Here is a 22,973-nt window from a genome sequence, read left to right on the forward strand (position 1 = left end):
GATGTGAGGGCCACAGGCCTGAGGTCGTTCAGAGTGTTGATGGTGCTTTTCTTTGGGATGGGGATGACTGTAGAGTGTTTCCACAGCTGGGGGACTGTGCTGGTGTCCATGGATCTCTGAAACAGGGTTTGGAACACTCCCCCCAGCTGCTCAGCACAGAACCTCAGGACGCGGCCACTGATGTTGTCTGGGCCAGGAGAGCTGTTCTCCCTGGTCCTCCTGAGGGCTCTCACCACCTCCTCTGTTTTAAAGGTGAGCGTGGAGTCACCAGGTTTCAGTGTTGTTAATGTATCTGCCAGTTGGGTGGAGTTGTCAGTCTCAAACCTGGTGAAAAAGGAATTGAGGTTGCTAGGGAGAGATGTAGATTTGATGTAGATGTGGTTGGTAGCAACGGTGTTAACAGCAGCCATGGTTTTGAGGCCCTGCCAGGCTGAGTGGAGGTTCCCCTGGGTGAATTTTTCCTCTACCTTGTTCTTGTACTTCAGCTTAGCAGTTTTACTGGCACACTTAACTTCCCTGTTGACCTCCTTCTTTTCGGACTCTGAGCCAGTGAAGAAAATCCTTTTTTTCTTGTTGAGAATTTCCTTCAGTTCTTTTGTAATCCAGGGCTTATTGTTTGGGAAGATGGTGACCGTTTTAGAGGGGATGAGGTTGTCCACACAGAAGTTGATGTAAGATGAGACAGTGTCCACTTGCTCCTCCATGTCTTTTGAAGGGGTGAGGAGGTTATTCCAGTCTGTGGATTCGAAGCATCCTTGCCGCGCTTGGATGCTGTCGCTAGTCCACTGCTTGATGTTTTTAATAACCTTATTTTCCCTCCTTATGACACGTGTGTAAACTGGAGCAAGCAGGATGGTGTCGTGGTCGGCAGTGCCAAGAGGGTGGAGGGCTATGGACCTGAAAGCATCTGGTACAGAGCCATAGCATTTATCCAATGTCCTCCCACGGCGAGTGGTGCATGTTACATACTGTTGGAAGCAGTGGCGTGGCGTGGGGATTTTTATTGAGGAAGCCAAGTGAGACAACACCTTTAATCTACATGTGTATTGGAAGGTGGGGGACAGAAAGGTCACAGCTTGTATTTAATGTAACTACAAGAGCTATTACAGCGCCTGGTCACTTTACCAGGATTTACACACGCCTGTAATCTGTCCGACACCGTTCGTTCGCTCTCTCTCTCTCTCTCTCTCTCTCACTCTCTCACTCACACACCTCCTAATCGTTTTATTATATTATACATTTTATTATAAATGCACCCCCCACCCCGACCGGAATGCACAACTAGCCCAATACAGATTCGAATTCATTCACAATATAATTAGGGGACGTTTTAGGCTATCTTAAGTTTCACGTTCACGTGAGACACGACTCACACAATCAGTTGTATGTGCTTGACATACACACATACTTTCTATACATCCTTTTCGTTTAAGAACTAGGCCAAATGTTCATTATACAACACTACTTAAAACAACCCAGAACAACTTCAGTGGATACCAATGCAACTGAACCCGGAGCCCGCAGTACTGCGTTCTATTGCGTTACTTGACGTGCTGATCACGTGATCACCTTCGATCCGACGCAGCATAGAAACTAAAGCGGGGACAACTGCTATATGCCAGTCTTTGTTTCATTTAAATTGACCCAGTATAACCAGAGATATATTGGTTTGAAGTTGATAGATATCTATTTTATTTTCGCGGGCTCAAAAGTATGATAATTCGATGGTCGCGGCCATTATTTTGTCATTTTACGATCAGAAAATGATGCCGGAAACTAGTTCCTACTCAACAGGCTGCATTTACCAGGGAGGGGAGGAGGAGGGGCAGGGGTTGGCGGAGTGATACGAAGCTACACCAAAAGAGACGGAGAAGAAGAGTGACAGGGGACGGGAGCTGTGGGAGAGTCGAGAGAGAGACGAGGCTGCTAGCTAACAAAATTGACAGACTCGAGAGGAAGATTGAGAGGTACTGAGAGGTTTGAAGATAGACTACTGAGAATGTTTTAGTCATATTGAAGAAAACTTTGAACGTAAGTCAAGCTATCAGCTTGTTCTTTGACATGAAGGAGGAGGACAGTTCATCCTCAGAGTCAAAGTATGACTATGTAGGCTACATAAAGCCATTGTTGTCTGACTGAAGCACTGAGTACACACACAGCAGCCAGCCTTCATAGCGTGTAGCCTACAGACACAGTAGCCTAATAATCTGTTCTTTACACATACATGTCATATATGTATCCATATACTGTATGTGTTATTATATAGGTCTACCTAGGCCTAGCTTTTTTTTAAATAAAAAGGCATATATGAAAAAGAATTTTTTTTTTTTGTTTTTTTTTTGTGGTTTGGGTCCATAATGTTCAAATATTATGTCAAATTGAAAAAAAAACTGTCAGGTAATGTAGGTGAAGTTTTACTGAAACAAAATATACCAAACACAGCAAGCTTAACATTTTTGTATGTGCCCTCTGTGTTATGATTGACAGAACTTTGAGGAATTTGGGGAAAACGCCTATGTATTCACCTGTTATTTGTTCATAAAATTTGTATGAAGGTTGATGCCACCTCAATCAAACTTTTAAATTACCATAAAAACTAGAGGTGGGCATAGATTAATTTTTTTAATCTAGATTAATCTAGATTAATTTTGGAATTAATCTAGATTAATCTAGATTAAAATGGCTCATTTGAATTCATTCATAACATGTGTGTGCTCCTAAATAATGACTCAAAGTAAGTCTTTGAGAACGTGTTTCTCAAGCCAGGTGGCGCATCAGACCAGGGGCTCATCTGCTTGAGGAAGCTGTTCTACTATAATTGGTGATGAAAATAAATAATGTTCAACAAGATGTTACTTAGTAACGCGTTACCGGCATCGGACCTCTTTTTTCAGTAACGAGTAATCTAACGCGTTACTATCTCCAAACCAGTAATCAGATTAAAGTTACTCATCAAAGTCACTGTGCGTTACTTTTTCTGTAATTTTCCTTAGTGAAACATTTTACATAACTGCACAAATGACTGCGATTGCGATTTTATGTAAATAAATGTGCACGCATGTGTCTCTAAACGCTCCAACTGCTCCAACCGCTCCTCTCGTCTTTTTGGTAGCGCCCCTCTCTGACATGCAGCGTGTGTGTGTGCGCCTGTGTCTGTGTCTGTGTGTGTGTGTGTGTGCAGCAGCATTACGGCCGAACTGTGGCGCAAAACAAAGTTTTCCCCCCGATGAAATATAGCGTCTGCTAAGGGGATATTTAGGATTCGGGTACGGTGATGTTGAAGAGATAGAAGTGTTTAAAACTTGGAAACTTATAGTCACGTGGCGACCGGTGGCCACACACACCCACCCTGCGTTCCAATACCCGATTGTGTCGTGGGCAAGTGATGGAGAGAGAGAGCGGCGGGTGTGTGAGAGAATAAAGGCTCCTCAAGTGTCAACAACGGCCCCCGGCTATTATTATCTCCCCTGAGCCGAACAGGAGGTGGAATAAGAGATTAACGGCGATATTTTTTTTATCGCCGATAAGAGTCTTGCGTTATCGCAGCACGTTAACGCCGATAACGGCCCACCACTAATAAAAACATTCCATGTATTTATTTTCAGCTTTCAAAAAAATTCAATATGAATTTTTGAGTTACCCATGGTAGCAATAATATATTTTTTAATCCGTTTTTACATTTATCATGTTGTTTTTGGTCCAATATGATCATTTATCATGTCAAAATGAAAGAAATAACTATCAGGTCATATAGGTTAGGGTGTTTTGAACAAAAAGATACCAAACTTTGGCATGATAAACATTTCTTACTGTAGTTTAGTAAGGATTGATCAAAAGTATGCAAAACGGCCAAAATAGCCCTAGGGTTCAGAGGGTTAATCCAGGCAATCAAGACACATTCAGCAATAAAATAGCACAAAACATAACACACAGCTACTCAGACAGTTAAGGGAACAGTTAACCCGCGCCGGGAGAAGGTGTGTATTTTACTCACTATTTGTAGAGGAAGGCCATTAGCTGAAGATTGCCGCAACCAGCTAGCCACTCGGTGCGGACATAGTTCTCCTCACTGAAAGTGCGATAAACTTTCTTTCTCTCCACACGCATTGGCCTGCCATCAGATTTGATTTTTAATGGCTCCTCAATTGGCAGTTTGGTAAAATAATGTTTTACTAAATACTCAAAATCTCCACCCTCCATAACTGTTCTTGCTAATATGATAACAATGCAAACATGCTAATCTCCCGCTATTGTTATTGTTAAATTTCAGTGACGTGATGATGCTTTCATTTGATTGGTGTGAAGCCAAGGGCCGAGAGGCTTCCCTTGGCACCCTCATGACACCCCCCTGACCAATCACAGGAGGGTAGTGTCAAGACAATAGCCTCACCTGATTGGTCAATCCTTCTTTCTTTTTTTCACTAAGGGATGCCAGCTCGGGCTGGCTTCCTCGCGGACATACACAGTGTGCAGTATCGTGTTAACTGTAAAGGGGCGCTGTTTCGCGCATTGTGAAATGCTCAATGAGAGGAGAAAAATGGGGAAGAAATAACAGCAACACAGCACCAAAGAATTACCGAAACTGTTAATATTTTTTATTTTTATTGGATGACAACTACAGCCTAAAAAACAGGGAAGCCTGGCTTCCCTTGGCCTCCGGGAGAAAACGCCACTGGTTGGAAGCCTTAGAGTGATTTATCAGGAGAGCAGTGGGTAAAATCACCCAGGATGAATTTTGGGGAGTCTGGTGAGAAGTGTTCTAGACTGTTTAATGAGCTTGTGATGTGCTAAGTGGCAGTAGCTGCGTTTGCTCTGGGGTGGATGTAAGCCAGGATGATAAAAAGTTGAGGAAACTCTCTGGGAAGGTAAAAGGGTCGTAGGGAGACAGCCAGGAGCTCAATGTCAGGGGTGCACAGTTTCTCTCTCACTACGACTGTGGAGCACCAGCAGGTGTTTACATAGAGACACACGCCGCCACCATGTTGTTTACCGGTGCGCTCACTGTCCCGGTCGAGTCTGAGAGGGGGTGCGAAGCCATCAATATGCGTCGTGCTTTCTTCATCGTTCTTATTTAACCACGTTTCGGTGAAAGCAAGTATAGAGGCACTTCTATATTCATGCATGTGGTTAACGTTGGCTTGTAACCAAGCCCCAACCTCAGCGATTTTTACCGGCATCCAATAAGGAAGTGACCTACAACTGTAGTAACCAGAAAGTGCCACTGGGGGTGGCGCCAAGACGAGCAGTTTTTCTTTGACTCACTTGTTAGCCGTTTTCAAAGTCTTATTAAACATATTTACAGCCTGGGCCACAAAACCATTTTAGTCTGTATGTTTAGGTCATATCTCCATGACAACACTGAGGGGGGTGAATTTTTTTGGCCCACGCTAGTTTTTATTCTTTCGGAGGTTAAAATGTATTGGCGCGATCTCTTGAGTGACAGCTCTCCGCCCGTTGTCCCCTCACTTTGCCTCGGAGGTATATGTCAGCTATCTCCCTTCCCCCGACGTGACGTCGATTCCCCTTTTCGGCAAGGAGTGAGGCGGAGTAAAAATCTCACAAGGTGGCAACGCGCACAAACCAGGATTATTGGATGCCGTGTGAATAACTGAGGTCAGCCCGGATGCTACATCCATATTATTTACTATCTATGCTTGTAACTCATCCAATTTGTTGCGGAGGGAGCGCACATTGGCCAAGATGATAGACGGAAGCGGCCGTTGTTTACATTTCTCCCATTTAAGCCTAGCTTTAATTCCTCCCTTTTTCTTGCCCCTTCTAGTTACCTTTTTTTATTGTGAGCGTGGTTGTGTGTGCTGGATGAATTCTTGCGGATTATTTCTTCGGAAAAAGTATCCGTGGTGCAGGTGAGATGAGATGAGAGTCCGAGCTGTAGGTGATTTTGCCGTCGGGAATATTGTTCCGATTTGCAGAAACGGACTCACAGATAATCCACATTTGAAGAAGAGTCCATATGAGTGCGCGGATATCCATGCTGGAAAACAGTTAGTTCGGGGAGGGCGAGAAAAAAGCTTGTTGCTTCAGGTTCGCCAGGTAAACACAGGTAACAATGGAGGCTGCTCCGAATGGGCTTATCCTCGGCCAGGTAGCGATTCAAAACAAACAAACAGCGATGCAAGTACACACCATACATGGACACAATGCGTCCAGTATTTCTTTACACAATGCGTAAAGTAGCCTAAGGTAAGAGACAAAACACAACGAAAGCTGCTCTACGAGCTGACCGGTCGACCGCACGAGCAGCGACCCGGATGTGAATCCAAACAAAGTCGCTTTGTTTACATTCCCTTTGTTAACGTGGGCGGACGTGGGTGCAACGAGCAAAACCGTTGGACAGCGCACACGCAGCCAGTGGAATTCCGGGGTCAGAGTTGACGCTGATCCGCTATTCTGAAACCAATAACGCAGAGTTGCTCATCTCAGAGTGGAGGGTTGAAATAAGAGTTTTTAACCTTGCTTCCTGAAATAGGCCACAGATAGATGGTCCGGTTATCTACTAAATCTTAAACACTTACCCTGTAGAAGTCCATGTTTCCCACATATTCCTCGTTGACCTCTAGCACTCGGTCTCCGTGTCTGAGGCCGCTGTAATCTGCAGGACTCCACGGCTCAACATCTCTGATCTCAAAGCCCCCGCTGCTCTGGCCCATCCACAGGTAGAAACCAAAGCTCTGGCCCTCCTCACGCTGCAGCTGGCATAGTCTGGGAACCTGGCTGGGATCAGGCTCTGCACACAGGGGTAAGTAAAGATCATCAACACTGGAGTGGGTGGGCCCTGGTGCAGGATGTAGCAAAGGGGGGTTTCAAAGAGAATGTACTGTACAAGGCATTTCTATCAAATCTCACCAGGATCATCAGAGATCACCAGAGCTGGATTATCAATCCCTTCCTTTGGATTGAAGGTGAAACTGATGTAATAAAAGAAATGGACAAATTCAGTGAAACAGTGCGGTTCAGCAGGGACTGTGCAGATAAACACACCACCTCACATTCTAGTGAGCCAGAAGTGATCATTTCTGGAGAGACACCAGTTTGTAAAAATTGCCATACACAGATATCTAATTTCTCTCTCTCTCTCTCTCTCTCTCTCTCTCTCTCTCTCTCTCTCTCTCTCTCTCTCTCTCTCTCTCTCTCTCTCTCTCTCTCTCAATTCAATTCAAATTGGCTTTATTGGCATGAAAGTTATGGTATTGTACAATATTGCCAAAGCACATCAACAAATTATAATACTACAAGTAAAAATATTCAACATAACAACATAACATACAGATGATTACAACAAAACAAAATGAAATGAGACCTGGTGTATTATTATGTCCTAATGTTGTGGCAAGATTCAAGATTCAAGATTCATTTTATTGTCATTTCAACAGACTGTACTTCCATACAGAAAATGAAACGAAATGCCGTTTCTCACTAGTTCATACAGTGTTTAAAAAAAATAATAATTAAAAATGATCAGACTCTCATATAAAACAACAAGCAAACACAGACATATCAATAAAAACAGACATCAGTCTGAATAAAGTGCTGAATGAATGTTCAGGAGTGTCCTTGACAGTTTCCTGGCTGTCAGTCTGTAGTACCCAAGTTAATGGTGGTGGGGGGGTGTATGTGTGTGTGTGAGGGGGAGGGGGCACAGTCCATTCAGGAGCCTTACAGCCTGTGGAAAAAAGCTGCTCAGCATCCTGCTGGATCTGCAGGGAATGCTCCTGTATCTCCCCCCTGATGGCAGGAGGGAGAACAGGCTGTGTGAGGGGTGGTGAATGTCCTTTATGATGGCGGTGGCTCTGCGAGTGCAGCGTTGCTGGTAGGCCACCATCAGCAGAGGGAGAGGGACACCAATGATCCTGCTGGCCGTCTTCACTATCCTGTTGAGCTGTAGCTGTTCATAGGCCTTGCTGCTCCCGAACCAGGAAGTGAAGCTGTAGGTGAGGATGCTCTCTATGGTGCCCCTGTAGAAGGTGGTGAGATGAGGAGGGGGGAGACCAGCTTTCCTGAGTCTCCGGAGAGAGTGGAGCCGCTGCTGGGCTTTTTTGATGACTGCTGTGGTGTTGGTGTTGGAAGTCAGGTCGTCGGCCAGGTGGACTCCAAGAAACTTGACGCTGCTGACCCTCTCCACAGCTGCCCCAGCCACGCTCAGCGGTGTGTGGTGTTGTTTGCCAGCCCTCCTGAAGTCGATCACCATCTCCTTTGTTTTCTCCACGTTGAGAACGAGGTTGTGGGACCTGCACCACGTTGTGAGCTGCTCCACCTCCATCCGGTATGCAGACTCTGCAGGCATTGTTGGTAGTTGTCCTGTGTACCTGCAGAATTCTTTTACAGAATTCGGTGTTTGCAATTTCAATTGGATGTTTTTCCCATTGGTCAAAAAGTTGGTTTGTTTGTGGGCCCCACACTTCACTTCCATAGAGCAGGATGGGTTCAATAATAGCTTGGAGTAGTTTGAGCCAAATTAGAATTGGAATCTGAATGTAAATTTGTCTTTTGATTGCATAAAAAGCCCTGCGTGCTTTCTCTCTCAGTTCATTGACTGCTGGGTTGAAACTTTCAGTGGAACTTATTTTCAGGCCTAAATAGTTATATTCTAAACAGTTTTCTATTGTATGTGTTCCTATTGTGAAGTGCATTGTGTTTCCCAGACATCTGGATCTTTTCTGGAATATCATTGTTTTTGTTTTCTTAATGTTAACTGCCAGGGCCCAGGTCTGACAGTAACGGTCTAGTAGGTCTAGACTCTGTTGAAGTCCTTCTTTTGTGGGACTCAACAGGATTAAATCATCTGCGTAAAGCAGGAATTTGATCTCGGTGTTGTGGAGAGTGAGACCAGGCACTGTGGACTGCTCCAGAATGGAAGCCAGCTCATTGATGTAAATGTTGAACAGTGCAGGTGATAGACAGCAGCCTTGTCTCACTCCCCGCTCCTGAGAGATAAAATCTGTTCTCTTGTGTCCAATCTTGATGCCGCACATGTTGTTTGTGTACATTTATTTTATAATGTCATATGCTTTACCCCCTACACCGCTTTGAAGAAGTTTATAAAGTAATCCAATGTGCCAGCAAGCAAATATTTTGGTTTTGTTTTGGTTGACATATTTGTCTACTAGGGTGTGTAGGGTGTAAATATGATCTGATGTGCGGTGATTTGGTATAAATCCAATTTGACTTTTGCTCAGGACATTGGCCCTCATTTATCAATCTTGCGTAGACCAGAAAAATGGGTGTACGTACATTTCCACGCAAATCTCGGCATTTATCAATATGGATGTGAGCGTCAAATCCCACGCCAGCTCTCAGCTCGTGTACGCTAATTTGAAAACAGCTTGGACTCGCAGTGCAGGCTGTGCCGGGTAGCCGATGACTTTGTTGGACAATTATTAGAAGATAATACAAATGCATTGCAAATAAGACCGAAATAAAGATATTAATCACTTAAAAATGAGCAGCTTATGGTGTGCAACTGAGTAGGAGAGCTGATTCAATAGTGCGCACACCGGCCACTTAGAAGGGCTGCATGGGACTGCGTAAGGGCAGTTGTCTCCGTCTTGGAGCAGCTGGGTGGACCCAGCTGCTCCAAGACGGAGACAACTGCCCTTATAACATTATAAGAGAATGTTAATTGGTAATAAAGCATTTCAAGCTTTAAGTATGACTAATTGATTTCTTGATCAACCCTTTACTAAAAACACCAGCACAAAATAAAACATACCACTGCTGCGGGCGCCCCGTCCCACAGGAGTCAGGCCCGTGGTGGGCGTCCCTTATTTTCATTTCTGAAAGGTGGCAACCCTACTGGCGAGATCTCACGGTGAAACGCTGCTATGCTAGGGAGGCATTGTGTGTTTCTAAGGTGATTTAACGTCATAGTCTCAGACGAGCGTTTAACTTTTGCTGCATATTTTGCACTGCATTGTTTTTTATCAATAGTTTGAAAAAATGGTCCCACACCGGACTCTTATATGAAGCTGACACTTCATGCTGAAGTGACGCTCCTGCAGCGCGCTCACGACCAGACGTGAACTCGCATACACGGTGAAATCTCCTATTAAAAAAACCGGCGTAACCCCCTAATTTTCGGATTCTATTCTATTTTTAAAGTCAACTTGAGCGCAAGTGGAAAACCGGTCATTTGGTCGACACATTCACATCCCTAATGCATATAGAGAAACCACACCACAAAGAATGATCAGACCTTCATCTCTTATTTATTTTTTTTATGTTTGAACATGACTTCTGCAGGTGAACTATTCATTAAACTGCCCAAATTCAAGAATAAAAACATCATCAAACTATTGGACTTTAAAATACTGGCCGACCCCTTCAACATACTTTCAGTTGTAGGCTTCAAATTCAATATGTTTGCCTGGTTTTATATTATGTGTATGAGCAATATCAATATTTCATATAATTAACTAAAAGAAAAATAACCATTAGATTTGGATATTTTTCTTTATTTTTCTAATACAGGTATTATAATTATTGACACTAAATTATGAAGAAGAAAAAAAGTGTGTGCAGGGCCAGTGAAAATATGCAAGGGGCCAGTAAAACTCGGATCCACTGGCCCGGCGGGCTAGTAGGAAAAAAAAGTTATGTTGAACCCTGTAGTAGTTCAAACACAGTTATGTTAAGACGAACACTTGTTGTTGCACAGATATTGCTGTTGAAAGTCACCAGTTATCTTACCCGATAAAGAATCCCTAGAATCTGAGCTCATAGTCCAGCTTTAATCTACTTCAGTGTTATCAAGAGGGATGTCATCACTGCATGGCAATCAACACAACACACTGTGAACAATTTTGATAGGGACTTCCTGTTTAGTAGAGAATAATTCCAATGAAAAATGTTGACAGTGTTTTGTCTGAATTATCAGCATCAGGTTCAAACAAAATCTGCAACAAATCATAGTTGACTCCTGCTAGTAGCCCTTCTTGTCATACCCTATTGATTAACTGATTATTTTATTGTATTGTATTATATTGAATTTTTTAAAGTGTATTTTATATATTTTTTAAAAATTTTATATATATGGTAATACTTTATAATAACTATCCGTTGTAACTCGTTAATAGATCATTTGTAAACTCTTAATTAATGATTTATTAATGATGTGTTAAGTGTTTGTTAGCAGTTTGTTAAGGATTTATAACAATGCCTTACAGACAGTTAATAGACCATTAATAAACTTTTAGTTAATTGGTTATAAATGACTTGTTAAATGACAGTTAACCGTTTGTTAAGGATTTATAACTGTGCTTTATAGATAGCCGATAGATAATTTTCAAGCTAGTAGTGAATTACTTACTAATGACTTATTAAGTATCAGTTAATAGTTTATATGTGTTATCGGGACGTTATTCTAAAGTTGCAACTATTCCTCATTTATTAATTGTTTGTAAATGAGGAATAGTTGCAACTTTAGAATAACGTCCCAATAACATATATAAACTATTAACTAATACTTAAAGGCCTACTTCACCGGTGGGAATATGAAGGTGTATTGAATTCTGAGATCCTATGTAGTATAAATGTGCAAAACATTTTTAAATTGGTTCATCCTAGCCTGAGAAAAGGCAGAAAGAGTGTTTTTTTAACCCTATATTTCTATTTCTCGTGACATCACAGAAAGAGAAATATAGGGTTAAAAAAAAAACGTACTTTGTAAATATTACTGTGATGTCACAGTAAAAGACATCACAGTAATATTTACAAAGTACGTTTTTTGGTTAAAGTTGCAACTATTCCTCATTTATTAATTGTTTGTAAATGAGGAATAGTTGCAACTTTAGAATAACGTCCCAATAACATATAAACTATTAACTAATACTTAAAGGCCTACTTCACCAGTTGGAATATGAAGGTGTATTGAATTCTGAGATCCTATGTAGTATAAATGTGCAAAAAAAATTGAAATTGGTTCATCCTAGCCTGAGAAAAGGCAGAAAGAGTGTTTTTTAACCCTATATTTCTCTTTCTCGTGACTAAATCATATCTCTGTATGTAATATAAACTGGTTAAAAAAAAACGTACTTTGTAAATATTACTGTGACGTCACAGTAAAAGACATCACAGTAATATTTACAAAGTAAGTTTTTTTTAACCCTATATTTCTCTTTCTGTGATGTCACGAGAAAGAGAAATATAGGGTTAAAAAAAACACTCTTTCTGCCTTTTCTCAGGCTAGGATGAATCAATTTAAAAAAAAATTGCACATTTATACTACATAGGATCTCAGAATTCAATACACCTTCATATTCCCACCGGTGAAGTAGGCCTTTAACTAATATATTAACTCACACTTTACAGATCAGTTGTTAATAGATTATTAACCTTCTACTAATACCAGTGAAACTTTGTAAAACTGCACATGGGTGAAACAAGTTCAAGGTACAGAAATTTGACATGATATTTAAAATATCAATTTTTTGTACCTCAACCTTGTTCCACCCATAGGCTGTTCTGTGTACTGTTTTTTACCAAAGAAACACCACAGATGAAATGTTGAACATTGTGTTTAATCTATAGAAACACACATACTGAGCCATCACATGGCATAACAGTAGTATACAAAAGTATACAACAACATACAAACCCATGAGGTTTGGGAACTTTTTGTGGTAAACACTGGATAAACAGAATTTCAGATGGACATTTAATGTCCATACATCACGGCAATGTCATGGATTATCCGTCCTAATGGCCCTTTGCGATGCTATAAAGCACAGTTATAAATCCTTAACAAACGGTTGACTGTCATTTAACAAGTCATTTATAACCAATTAACTAAAAGTTTATTAATGGTCTATTAACTGTCTGTAAGGCATTGTTATAAATCCTTAACAAACTGCTAACAGACACTTAACAAATCATTAACTAAGAGTTTACTAATGATCTATTAACAAGTTACAACGGATAGTTATTATAAAGTGTTAACATTTTATTGTATTGTATTATATTGAATTTTTTAAAGTGTATTTTATATATTTTTTAAAAATGTAATATATATATAACCTTGTTTTCACTTTTAGCACTCCCCTCCCTCTTCCCCTCCAGGCTGCACTTGAAAATAAGAATTTTGTTCTTAATTTGCTTGCCTGGGTAAATAAAGGTTAAATAAATTAAATAAATCAGGAACAGTATTCTTGAAATGAAAGCCAACTTCCTGTCAATTCCAGATATATCTCTTAAACTGGAAAGATCAAGTCCACTAAAGGCAAGAACATATGTTCTATTTCATTCTTACTGACCGCCAGAGGCAGTGCTAAACATTGGATGTTATCCATTTCATGCATGCGCAGGTTGAGTATTTAATATCAACAAAGTCACATGTGATCTGGGATGACGTAGGGCCACCCGTCTATATAAGCCCAAGTCACGTTCAATGATCTCCCTTGAAACTTTTCGCAGGTAGCGAATACAGGTTGAGAGTAAAAAAATAAATGTAGGGGAGAACGGGGTAATGTGAGGCAAAACTAATGTCGGACTAGTAACAGAATCATGGGGTTTGGTCAATTAAGAAAAACATTTTCTAAACACTTGAAAGTAACTCTGATCAAATACACCATATAATTCATATTCAATAATAATTAACATTCAAATGACAGATAGAACCAGTTAGATTAAAACACAGTCTGGGGGTCAGAACACAGGACCCTTAGAGCCAGCTAGTGTCTGGGGATCAGAGCAAAGAACAATCAGAACCAGCTAGAACAGCCTGGGACTCAGAACACAGGACTAGACCCAGCTGTAATTTTCGATCTTTTGAGTCTTTGATTAACATTGTTCTGCATTTGTTTTATAGGGATCCTTCATTAAATAAAGACATACTACTTAGAGCCTATTGATGTTAAAAGTCACTCTCCTGTCCCCCACATACATACGTGCCAAACCATGCCCTTGCTGACACCCCTATATCCATTCAACCCCCACCTCAAGCCCACATTGTCTTTTGTCTTATTCAAACTAGTCACCTTGCTACCTCAAATATAATGGATTCGTTAAAAGAGGGCACAAACACTGCCTCACTTTACCCCACAGCATTTGTCTCACTTTCCCCCACTGCCACAATTTCAGCAAATCAGGCTAATCTTCAGTTATCATCATCACATGGTTTCATATGTTGGCAGTTCATCAACATGTATGATAGAAGTTTTTCTACCTGAATCAATTTGCTTTGGCACAACAATCGATTAAGTTGACAGCAAGAAAATTTACTTTTACATGCAGAAAATACATTTTTGTGAAAAAAACATGCTTACAACATCACCATGAGGTCCTCTCTTTCATGGCCAAGGGGAAATGAGAAGGGCTTGAAAACATATATCTCACATGACCAAAAATGTGTTCCATTGCCTAGATACAGGGGGTGTCTCACATTACCCGATGGCTCACATTCCCCCGTTCTCCCCTACGTGTGTGGTTGTTACGTGACAAAGTGTGGAAAAGTTCAAGGGGGATGCATACTTTTTCAAGCCACTGTATATATATATTTTTTAAACAAGAGGAAAAATAAATAACTACAATTGTTGTTTTTCGATTTTAGTTTGCTTGCTATTGAACTGTTCACTGCTCTTTGTTGCTTTGTTCATTTTCATGCCACATAGGCTGAAAGTTGCAAGACTAGCAGAGGTGAGCTTCCCCCGCCTGGAAATGTTCCAGAGGTATGTGTACGCTCCCCACCCAGGGCAGGGGAGGGCAGGGCAGGGCTGCCCCCCTCCCTCCCCCCAGGAAGAAGGCTAAGAAGACTGACCGTATTGCTGCCGAATTGAACAAGCTAGTGTCAGAGTTTGCGTAAATCAAGAGTTTGCTCTTTAACCTTCAGCCAGTCATGTTGACTTCAACCCAGGAGTCTATCCCGCAGGCTAAGGCTCCTACCACATCAGAATGGGATGAAGATGTCCTGTCTACAAGGGCTTCCTGTAGCCAGTTATATGAAGACAGGCCGCATGGCAATGGCACGCTTAGGGTTGGATGAGGCTCCATCAACAAGCACTCAAGCTAGTACATTCTTTAGGCGTGTCCATTCACAAGATAGTTTTTCTGTGCCTCCCTCCCAGCCATGTATTGAGGAGCTTCACAAATGCTGGCCAGACCCCAAATATCTATCTCATCAACCCAGTGACAACAGGGCTTTTGCTTTGATGCAGGGTGCCAGCAAGCATAGACTTGACAGAATGCCAGCCGTAGAGTCGTCTATTGCCTCCTTCATTGTGGCACCGGAGGAGGTATTGAGGACGAATGCTCGCTGTCCCAAGCCAGTGTTGCATTACAGATGACATTCTAACAAAGTGCTATGACACAGCGGCACGTATGGGCCGTATTGGGAACTTCTTTACCCTGTCTCAGTCCTTGCATTGTAAGGCAAGCAAGGCAAGGCAATTTTATTTATATAGCACATTTCAGACACAGGGCCATTGAAGGTGCTTCACAGGGTCAAAATTAAAATACATCAAGTATAGAATACACATACAAAAAAGAATAACATTTAAAAACATGGATAGAAATACAACATTTAAATAAAATAAATAAAACATTTGAACAAAAAATAAAAATTACAGGTTAAAAGGGAAACAGGAAAGTTTTGAGACACGATTTAAAAGAGCTGAGAGTTTCAGCAGACCTCAGACTCTCTGGCAGTCCATTTCAGACATTGGGCGCATACAAGCTGAAAGCCGCCTCTCCCCGTCTAGTCCTAGCTCTGAGGATTTTTAGAAGACCTGTCCCAGACGACCTAAGAGCTCTGGTAGGTTCATAACGGATCAGCAGATCAGTAATGTATTTTGGCCCTAGACCATTTAGGGCTTTGTAAACCAACATCAGTATTTTGAAATCAATTCTTTGTTTGACAGGAAGCCAGTGTAAAGACTTCAGAACTGGGGTGATGTGATCCACTTTTTTGGTCCATGTGAGGACTCGAGCAGCAGCGTTCTGAATTAGCTGAAACTGTCTGATTGATTTGTTAGGAAGGCCTGCAAAGACACTGTTACAGTAGTCAAGTCTACTAAAAATAAATGCATGGACAAGTTTTTCTAAGTCCTGCTGAGACATTAGCCCTTTAATTCTTGATCAATCTTTAAGGTGGTAGTAGGCTGACTTAGTAATTGATTTAATGTGTGTTTTGAAATTCAAGTCTGAATCTATGACTACACCAAGATTTCTGGCTTGGTGTGTACTTTCTAATATAACAGATTTCAGCTGTGCACTGACTTTTAATTGTTCATCCCTGGCACCAAAGACAATGACTTCAGTTTTGTCGTTGTTCAATTGAAGAACATTTTGGCACATCCAGTCATTGATTTGTTCAATGTATCGGACTATAGTCTCCTGGTGATATGGTTATGTAACTTTGTGTGTCGTCTGCATAATTATGGTACACTGTAAATAATTTATCTGTAAAATAACAGTAAAATGCTGGCAGCAGAGACGCCAGCAAGTTACTGTAATTCTACAGTACCATTACTGTTAAATTAATTTACAGCCCTTTACTGTAATCGAAACAATATATTTCTGTATTTTTTAAATTTACAGTAAGATACTGGCAGCAGAGACGCCAGCAAGTTACTGTTATTAATTATACAGTAATCTTACTGTTGAATATTTTACAGTTTTTGAAAGTAAAAGTGAAATGCATTTTTTCTCTGTGATTGTTTGAAAATAAATTAACATTCTGATTAGATGGTTGCAAGTAGATAACTGATAAATGTTTACTTTAGACAGATATAATTTAATACAATAACTCAATGTAGCAAATAAAAATATCAAACTTCTAACATTACACATGTTTTGTTCTGTGGCCTAAAGACATATGTATAGCATACATTAATATTGAAGTGATGCAAAATAAACAGTAAACAACTTAAAATATTGTGAATCAAACAGACTTTTATTAAGGGCAGTATTAACAAATACAGCTATACAATTTTTATGTATTTAATGCAATGCATTATCTGTTAAACATCTATATGATCATTTGGGAAACTCATGGAAGCCTTGTGGTTTACCTCTTAAAATAGTCCTTTGAGGTAGGCTTGTCTTTTACCTCTTAAAGAGTCTTGTGAGATAGGAGCATTCTTAGCTTCAGAAAGAGTCTGGGTGTTTGTAGACTGCTGGTATCTGAGAGGAGTCTTCTGGGTCGGGTAGAGATGACCATCCCCTTACTGTCATTGCTCCTCCATCTTGATTTGATCCAGTGTTTAGACTGTAAAACAGCAACAAAAAAATTGTAAAAATATATCTAGAATTGGGAAAAAGCTGATGAAGTCTGTTGTGACTAAATGTTGCTTCATCACTCCATCATAACTGGAGTAGTGAGGGAGAGAGAGATGAGAGAGAACGCACTGACCTGATACATGTGTATTGACTGTACAGCTACAGTCAATCTTCTGGACCCCCACACCATGTCTTCTTGGAGGGAACTGTTCCCCGGATGGCCTTTGTGCCTCTCTCCAGATTAAGGCTATACCATTGAAGCAGCTGAAATCAGAATAGTCAAAGATTAGACACTGACTGTAAAAATGTAACTATTTTATGGGTTCAAAATTGACAATGTATTACAGTTGAAACAGTTATTAGGTATTAGGTTATTAGGTATTGATATATTAGGCTTCAATTCAAATGTATAGGTGGCATGATATGATAATCAGCTCCACTGCATCAGCTCTTAACAAGGAGCTAAAGGCTATCCACTAGCTAAAAACAACCATTAGGCTACTACTCTAAAGAAAAGACTCACTAATGCTCAACACTCTTAGGTTTGAACACACATGGACTCTAACATGCACTTAAGTAGGGGAGAGTGGCCTAAATTGTGCAACTTTTTACTCAAAGTGATTTTAAAGTGAGGCCTTGACAGTTATGTCTCCAACTCAAATATGTACATATATTTCAGGGTGTTGTGCATCCCTGGCAATAAAAACTTTGGATCTGGAATAAACTGTTTAAGAAATATAGCTTTCGGAAAAAAAGTTGTCTTGTGGCACAACTTGCCCCCGGTGTGGTGTAAGTTGTGCCACAAGAGAGAATACCATGGGGTAAATTGTGCCATTGATATATATCTCATAAACTGTAATGCAAGTCAAATCCATAAGACAATTACTTATTTAAGGTTTATTTAAAGTAAATAAAGTAAATATTTTACAAAGATTGAAGGTCAATTTTCTTAAACAAGGCCTAGCAGATCTAGGTGGTTTTGCCTGCAAAGCTCACAATGACAAAGTCACCATTATCATCTTTCTGGCCATCTGAACTCTCATCAGTGGTGTCGTTAAGTGGAATGGAGATGTCAGTCTCTTCTGAGCTACTGTAGACAATCACTTTCTTTTTGGTGACCAGCGTATACAGCCATGCCACTGGCACAACTCTCAGAAATGTACTTCGCACTAGTTGCTCCGTGCTTGTGACTGCCACCTGACAAATCTGATTCCCACTCCATTTATGCCTTTAAATCAAGGCTCAAAGCCCATCTTTACACCCTGGTTTTTCCTCCCCATTAACTATCTTACCTCTGCACTACTACAGTCATATGAAAAAGTTTGGGAACCCCTCTCAGCCGGCATTATAATTGACTCTGCTTTCACACAAAAAAGATAAAAGTGGTATGTCTTTAATTTACCAGGAACAGCTAAGTACTGGGATGTTTTCCAAACAAAGATTTTTTGAATAGCAGTATTTAGTTTTATGAAATTAAATAAAATGTGAAAAACTGGCTGTGCAAAAATATGGGAACCCTTGTGGTCTTGCTGATTTTAATGCCTGTAACAGCATGTAAAACTGAGGACTTTAAACACAAAATTGGTTGGATTATGTAGTTAAGCCTTGAACCTCATATAAAGGTCTGTTTAATCATTATAAAAGGTATTTTAGGTGCCTAAATGCAAGTTCTACTTCTCTTTGACTCTCTGCAGAAGTGAGACAGAATGCGATCATCAAAACAGCTCCCAAAAGATCTTAAAAACAAAGATTATTCATTGTCATGGTTTAGGGGAAGGCTACAAGAAGCTTTCCCAAAGGTTTCAATTGTCAATTTCTACTGTAAGGAACGTTGTCAGGGAATGGAAGGACACAGGCACAGTTGCAGTTAAACCCAGGTCTAGCAGAACAAGAAAAGTACAAGAGCGGCATATGCGGCGGATTGTGAGAATGGTTGCACACAACCCAAAGATCACCTCCAAAGACCTGCAAGAACATCTGGCTGCAGATTGTGTATCTGTACATGGTTCTACAATTCAGTGCAATTTGCACAGGCATAAAATCAACAAAACCACAAGGGTTCCTATATTTTTGCACAGCCAGTTTTTCACATTTTATTTTATTTCATACAACCAAATACTGCTTTTCAAAAAATATTTGTTTGGAAAACATCCCAGTACTTAGCTGTTCCTGGTCAATTAAAGACATACCACTTTTATATTTTTTTTGTGAAAGCAGATTCAATTATAATGCCGGCTGATAGGGGTTCCCAAACTTTTTCATATGACTGTATCTTTGTTTATATTTGTGGATGTATGGGCTTTATGTCTTTTATTTTTGTTATTGTTATTTTACCTTCATTGTTTATCTACTGAATGCACTATGTACAGCACTTTGGACTGTGCAAACTGTCATAAATGTGCTTTTATAAATATATTTTACTTACTTACTTACTTATAACTCACATAGGCCCTTTGGCACAAATCACCCAAACCCCAGAATTTTGGATAATAGGCATGATGCAGCAGTTTAGGGCTGACATCGTGCTAACTATATAGACACAAAGTGTAGCATACTAAAGCACTAAAACATGTGTCAAATGTTTTCAAACGTGTCTATAATTGTTCAGACACAATAATCAATAAACCATGATCATGGAAATTTTACTTTGAAAGGCAAAAAACTGTTTTTTTTAGCTTAAATTTGCTTATATCTTATTCCATGTTTCTCCCTTCTTTACAGGATGAGTCAAATGGATGGCTCTTCTTAAATATGTGGTCACATTTCCAATTTCTTCTATGGTTTTCTAGAAACAAGGGATGGCACACTTCCCCAACCACACAACTTAGGCCACTCTCCCCTATAAATGTTTGAGCTAGTTAACTCATCCTCACTGGTAAACAATATTCTAAAATCACATACTCACTTGATAGACAGGCTGCTGAGCATTAGTTTAATTTCAAACATTATCTTAAGCCACCTTTTAAGAGTAAATAATTGATCAGGAACATATTACCTTAAAATGTGTAGAGCTCCACTCGATCAATGCAGAGTAGACCTAATGCTGGACTTTTTGCTGATGCGTAGCACATGTCCTTCGAAGTGTGTCCTATCTGGAATGGCTTATTTCAAACTAATGTTCCTGAAAAAGGCTGTTGCCCGCCCACTTTCCAAAAAATACTGCAGTGTACTGTAATTTAAAACTGTATCATACTGTTAAGGGCTTCTGAGCTGTCTTTTCAAATTGACCTTCCCACAATGCATTGCTAAGTACAGTAAAGAACCGTAATACATGAATACAGTAAATTAGTGTTAAAATGTGTCCGTAAATTAACAGCAATTGCTTACCGTGTAACATAATTTGTTCTTGTTCATAATCTGAGCTAGTGGGAGCATGTAGATGTTAAACAGAAGAGTCCCAAGAATGGAACCTTGGGGGACCCCGCATGTAATATTTGTCCTCTCGGATGTGAAATTGCCTATTGATACATAGTAGTCTCTGTCCTTTAAGTAGGATTTAAACCAGTTTAGTACAGTTCCAGAAAGTCCAACCCAGTTTACAAGTCGGTCTAGTAGTATATTGTTGTCAACTGTGTCGAACGCAGCACTGAGATCCAATAAAACTAATACAGAGCTTTTGCCACTGTCTGTGTTTAAGTGGATGTCATTGAGGACCTTAACTAGAGCGGTCTCAGTGCTGTGGTGTTGACGAAAACCTGACTGAAAGACATCAAAGCAGTTGTTCCAGGCCCCCAGGACTGTGCCTTCTCCGAGCAGCCAGCATGGACATGTGGCCAAGCCATTGGTATTGCATGATTGGGGGAGGAGCTTATTTTCATGCGGCCCGTAGGCAGATTTCCCTGTCTACACAGTACAAGCGGCAAACAAGATTGTGTCTCTGCAAAACATTTCTGGATATCAATCATAGGCTCATACTTATCTTTAGACCATATACTATTAAAATGGAAGTTTTCTCATTTCAAAACGCCACCTCAAGCGTTTTATTAGCCCAACGGCTTTTAACGGCTTTCAGTTTGTTTTCGCCAGGCTAGATGCTACAGAACGAGAATGATTCTACACCCGCCTCCAGTCCGCTACGCTTGCCGCCCTCTTTCTTGTTAGGTCCATAATGCAGCTACGTCCATGCTACGTCATGCTTCCGGGCCGCATGGAATTTCCGGATTATGCTTCCTTGTTGCTTCTCTGCGCCAATGAGCAGTTTCATAGGAATGAATGTGCGCTGTGTTTCAATCCGGTGTCCATTTCTTTATATGTCCATGAGTTGTTCATTGCCATGTAGTTATTGAGCTGTTTATAAACAGCTTTTTCAGTGATCTTGCTTAAAAATGGTAGGTTAGATATGGGCCTATAATTGTTCACGAGTGATGCATCTAGATTGTTCTTTTTAGGAGTGGCTTGATGACTGCTCTTTTCAGGGCTGTGGGAATACACCTGTCCGAAGGGTTATGTTGACAATTTCTAGGACATCTGAGGCCATGCAGTTAAAAACTGTTTTAAAGAAGCCTGTGAGCAGAATGTAAAGGCAACAGGAGGAGGAGTTCAGGTGTTGTATAATGTCCTCCAGGTTTTTCCGGTTAATCAGACAAAATTCTGTCATGGCACAGGGACAAAACATATCTTGAACCCGGTATTGATGCGGTAACAGCTTGTCTAATTGTATGAATTTTGTCAGTAAAGAAGGAGGCAGATTAATTGCAGGCCCTCATGGAGAGATGTTCAGATGCTACTGACACAGGAGGGTTTGTTAATCTGTCAACAGTAGCAAACAGGGCACGTGCGTTGTTGCTGTTTTTGGTGATGATCAGTGTTGGGAACATTACTTTAAAAAAGTAATTAGTTATAGTTACTCACTACTTGTTCCAAAAAGTAACTGAGTTAGTAACTGAATTACTTTATAATAGAAGTAACTAGTTACCAGGGAAAGTAACTATTTGCGTTAGCCTACTGTAAAAAAAAAGTTGCTATATGTCAACAAATTTAGATTTTTCTGAGCAGTTTTCACAAGTCAGTTGAAATGAGTAGAACAGACTTGTAGGCTACATAACCTTCAATATTTATTGCACATCAACAGACAGCAAGAGGTTTATCCTGCACTTCAATTAGCCTATTTTGTTCTCAACAAAAGTAGTAGAGGAAACTGCTGAATGTACCGTGCTGATCTGCTATAGGCCTATCACTGGATTCACTTCAGGGGTGTCGGCTAAAACGCCACTTAAGGCCAAACACGCCAGACTATGAAGCATGAGACGATGAGAGGAAGAGTAAGGATTTATCCTATGTTTATTTCCTTCTTTAACATGCACAGCAGCATACAGATCCCAGGAAAAGAACAATAGCAATATTCGGCTCGTGACGACAAGCTAAACAGCTGTTGCAACCGGCGAATCACGGCCGTTTAATAACGTGCATAAATTATAATTTATAGAGATCGGGAAACTCCATGCACTTACTCACAGGGCACAGGAGACCGACACCAGGCACCCCCTTCACGGACACACAGCACCTCCACCCCGACTGAAATCCAGAGCCAGCTTCCTGCATACAGTCCCACCTCTCCAGACAACCAAAGAAACAGCAAGGACCAACATCTGGAAAGATGAATGGAACCAGCTCTACACACAAGCCCATGACTGGATGGAGAGAGGAATCACCCCAACAGAATGCCTCGCCAGCGGGCACAACCTCCCATGGCCAACCTGGAAGACTCTCAACAGGCTACGAGTGGAGCAGGGGAGATGCAAATC

General features: G+C 40.6%; 1 protein-coding gene across 1 annotated transcript in view; it reads right to left on the bottom strand.

Moving 5' to 3' along the window:
* The window catches only part of LOC307271279 (Na(+)/H(+) exchange regulatory cofactor NHE-RF3-like), a gene marked incomplete at both ends in the record, with an annotated part of 47,973 nt that extends 39,668 nt beyond the window's left edge, over nt 1-8,305 (bottom strand). Inside the window, 3 exons of the mRNA XM_080053688.1 lie at nt 6,537-6,748; nt 6,868-6,929; nt 7,662-8,305. Coding sequence (XP_079909814.1) covers nt 6,537-6,748; nt 6,868-6,929; nt 7,662-8,305 — 918 coding nt within the window. The remainder of the gene's footprint in view (nt 1-6,536; nt 6,749-6,867; nt 6,930-7,661) is intronic.
* Between the last annotated feature and the right edge of the window lie 14,668 nt (nt 8,306-22,973).

The sequence above is a fragment of the Ammodytes marinus genome (genome assembly GCF_949987685.1).
Source record: "Ammodytes marinus genome assembly, chromosome: 3".
Lineage (NCBI taxonomy): Eukaryota > Metazoa > Chordata > Actinopteri > Uranoscopiformes > Ammodytidae > Ammodytes > Ammodytes marinus.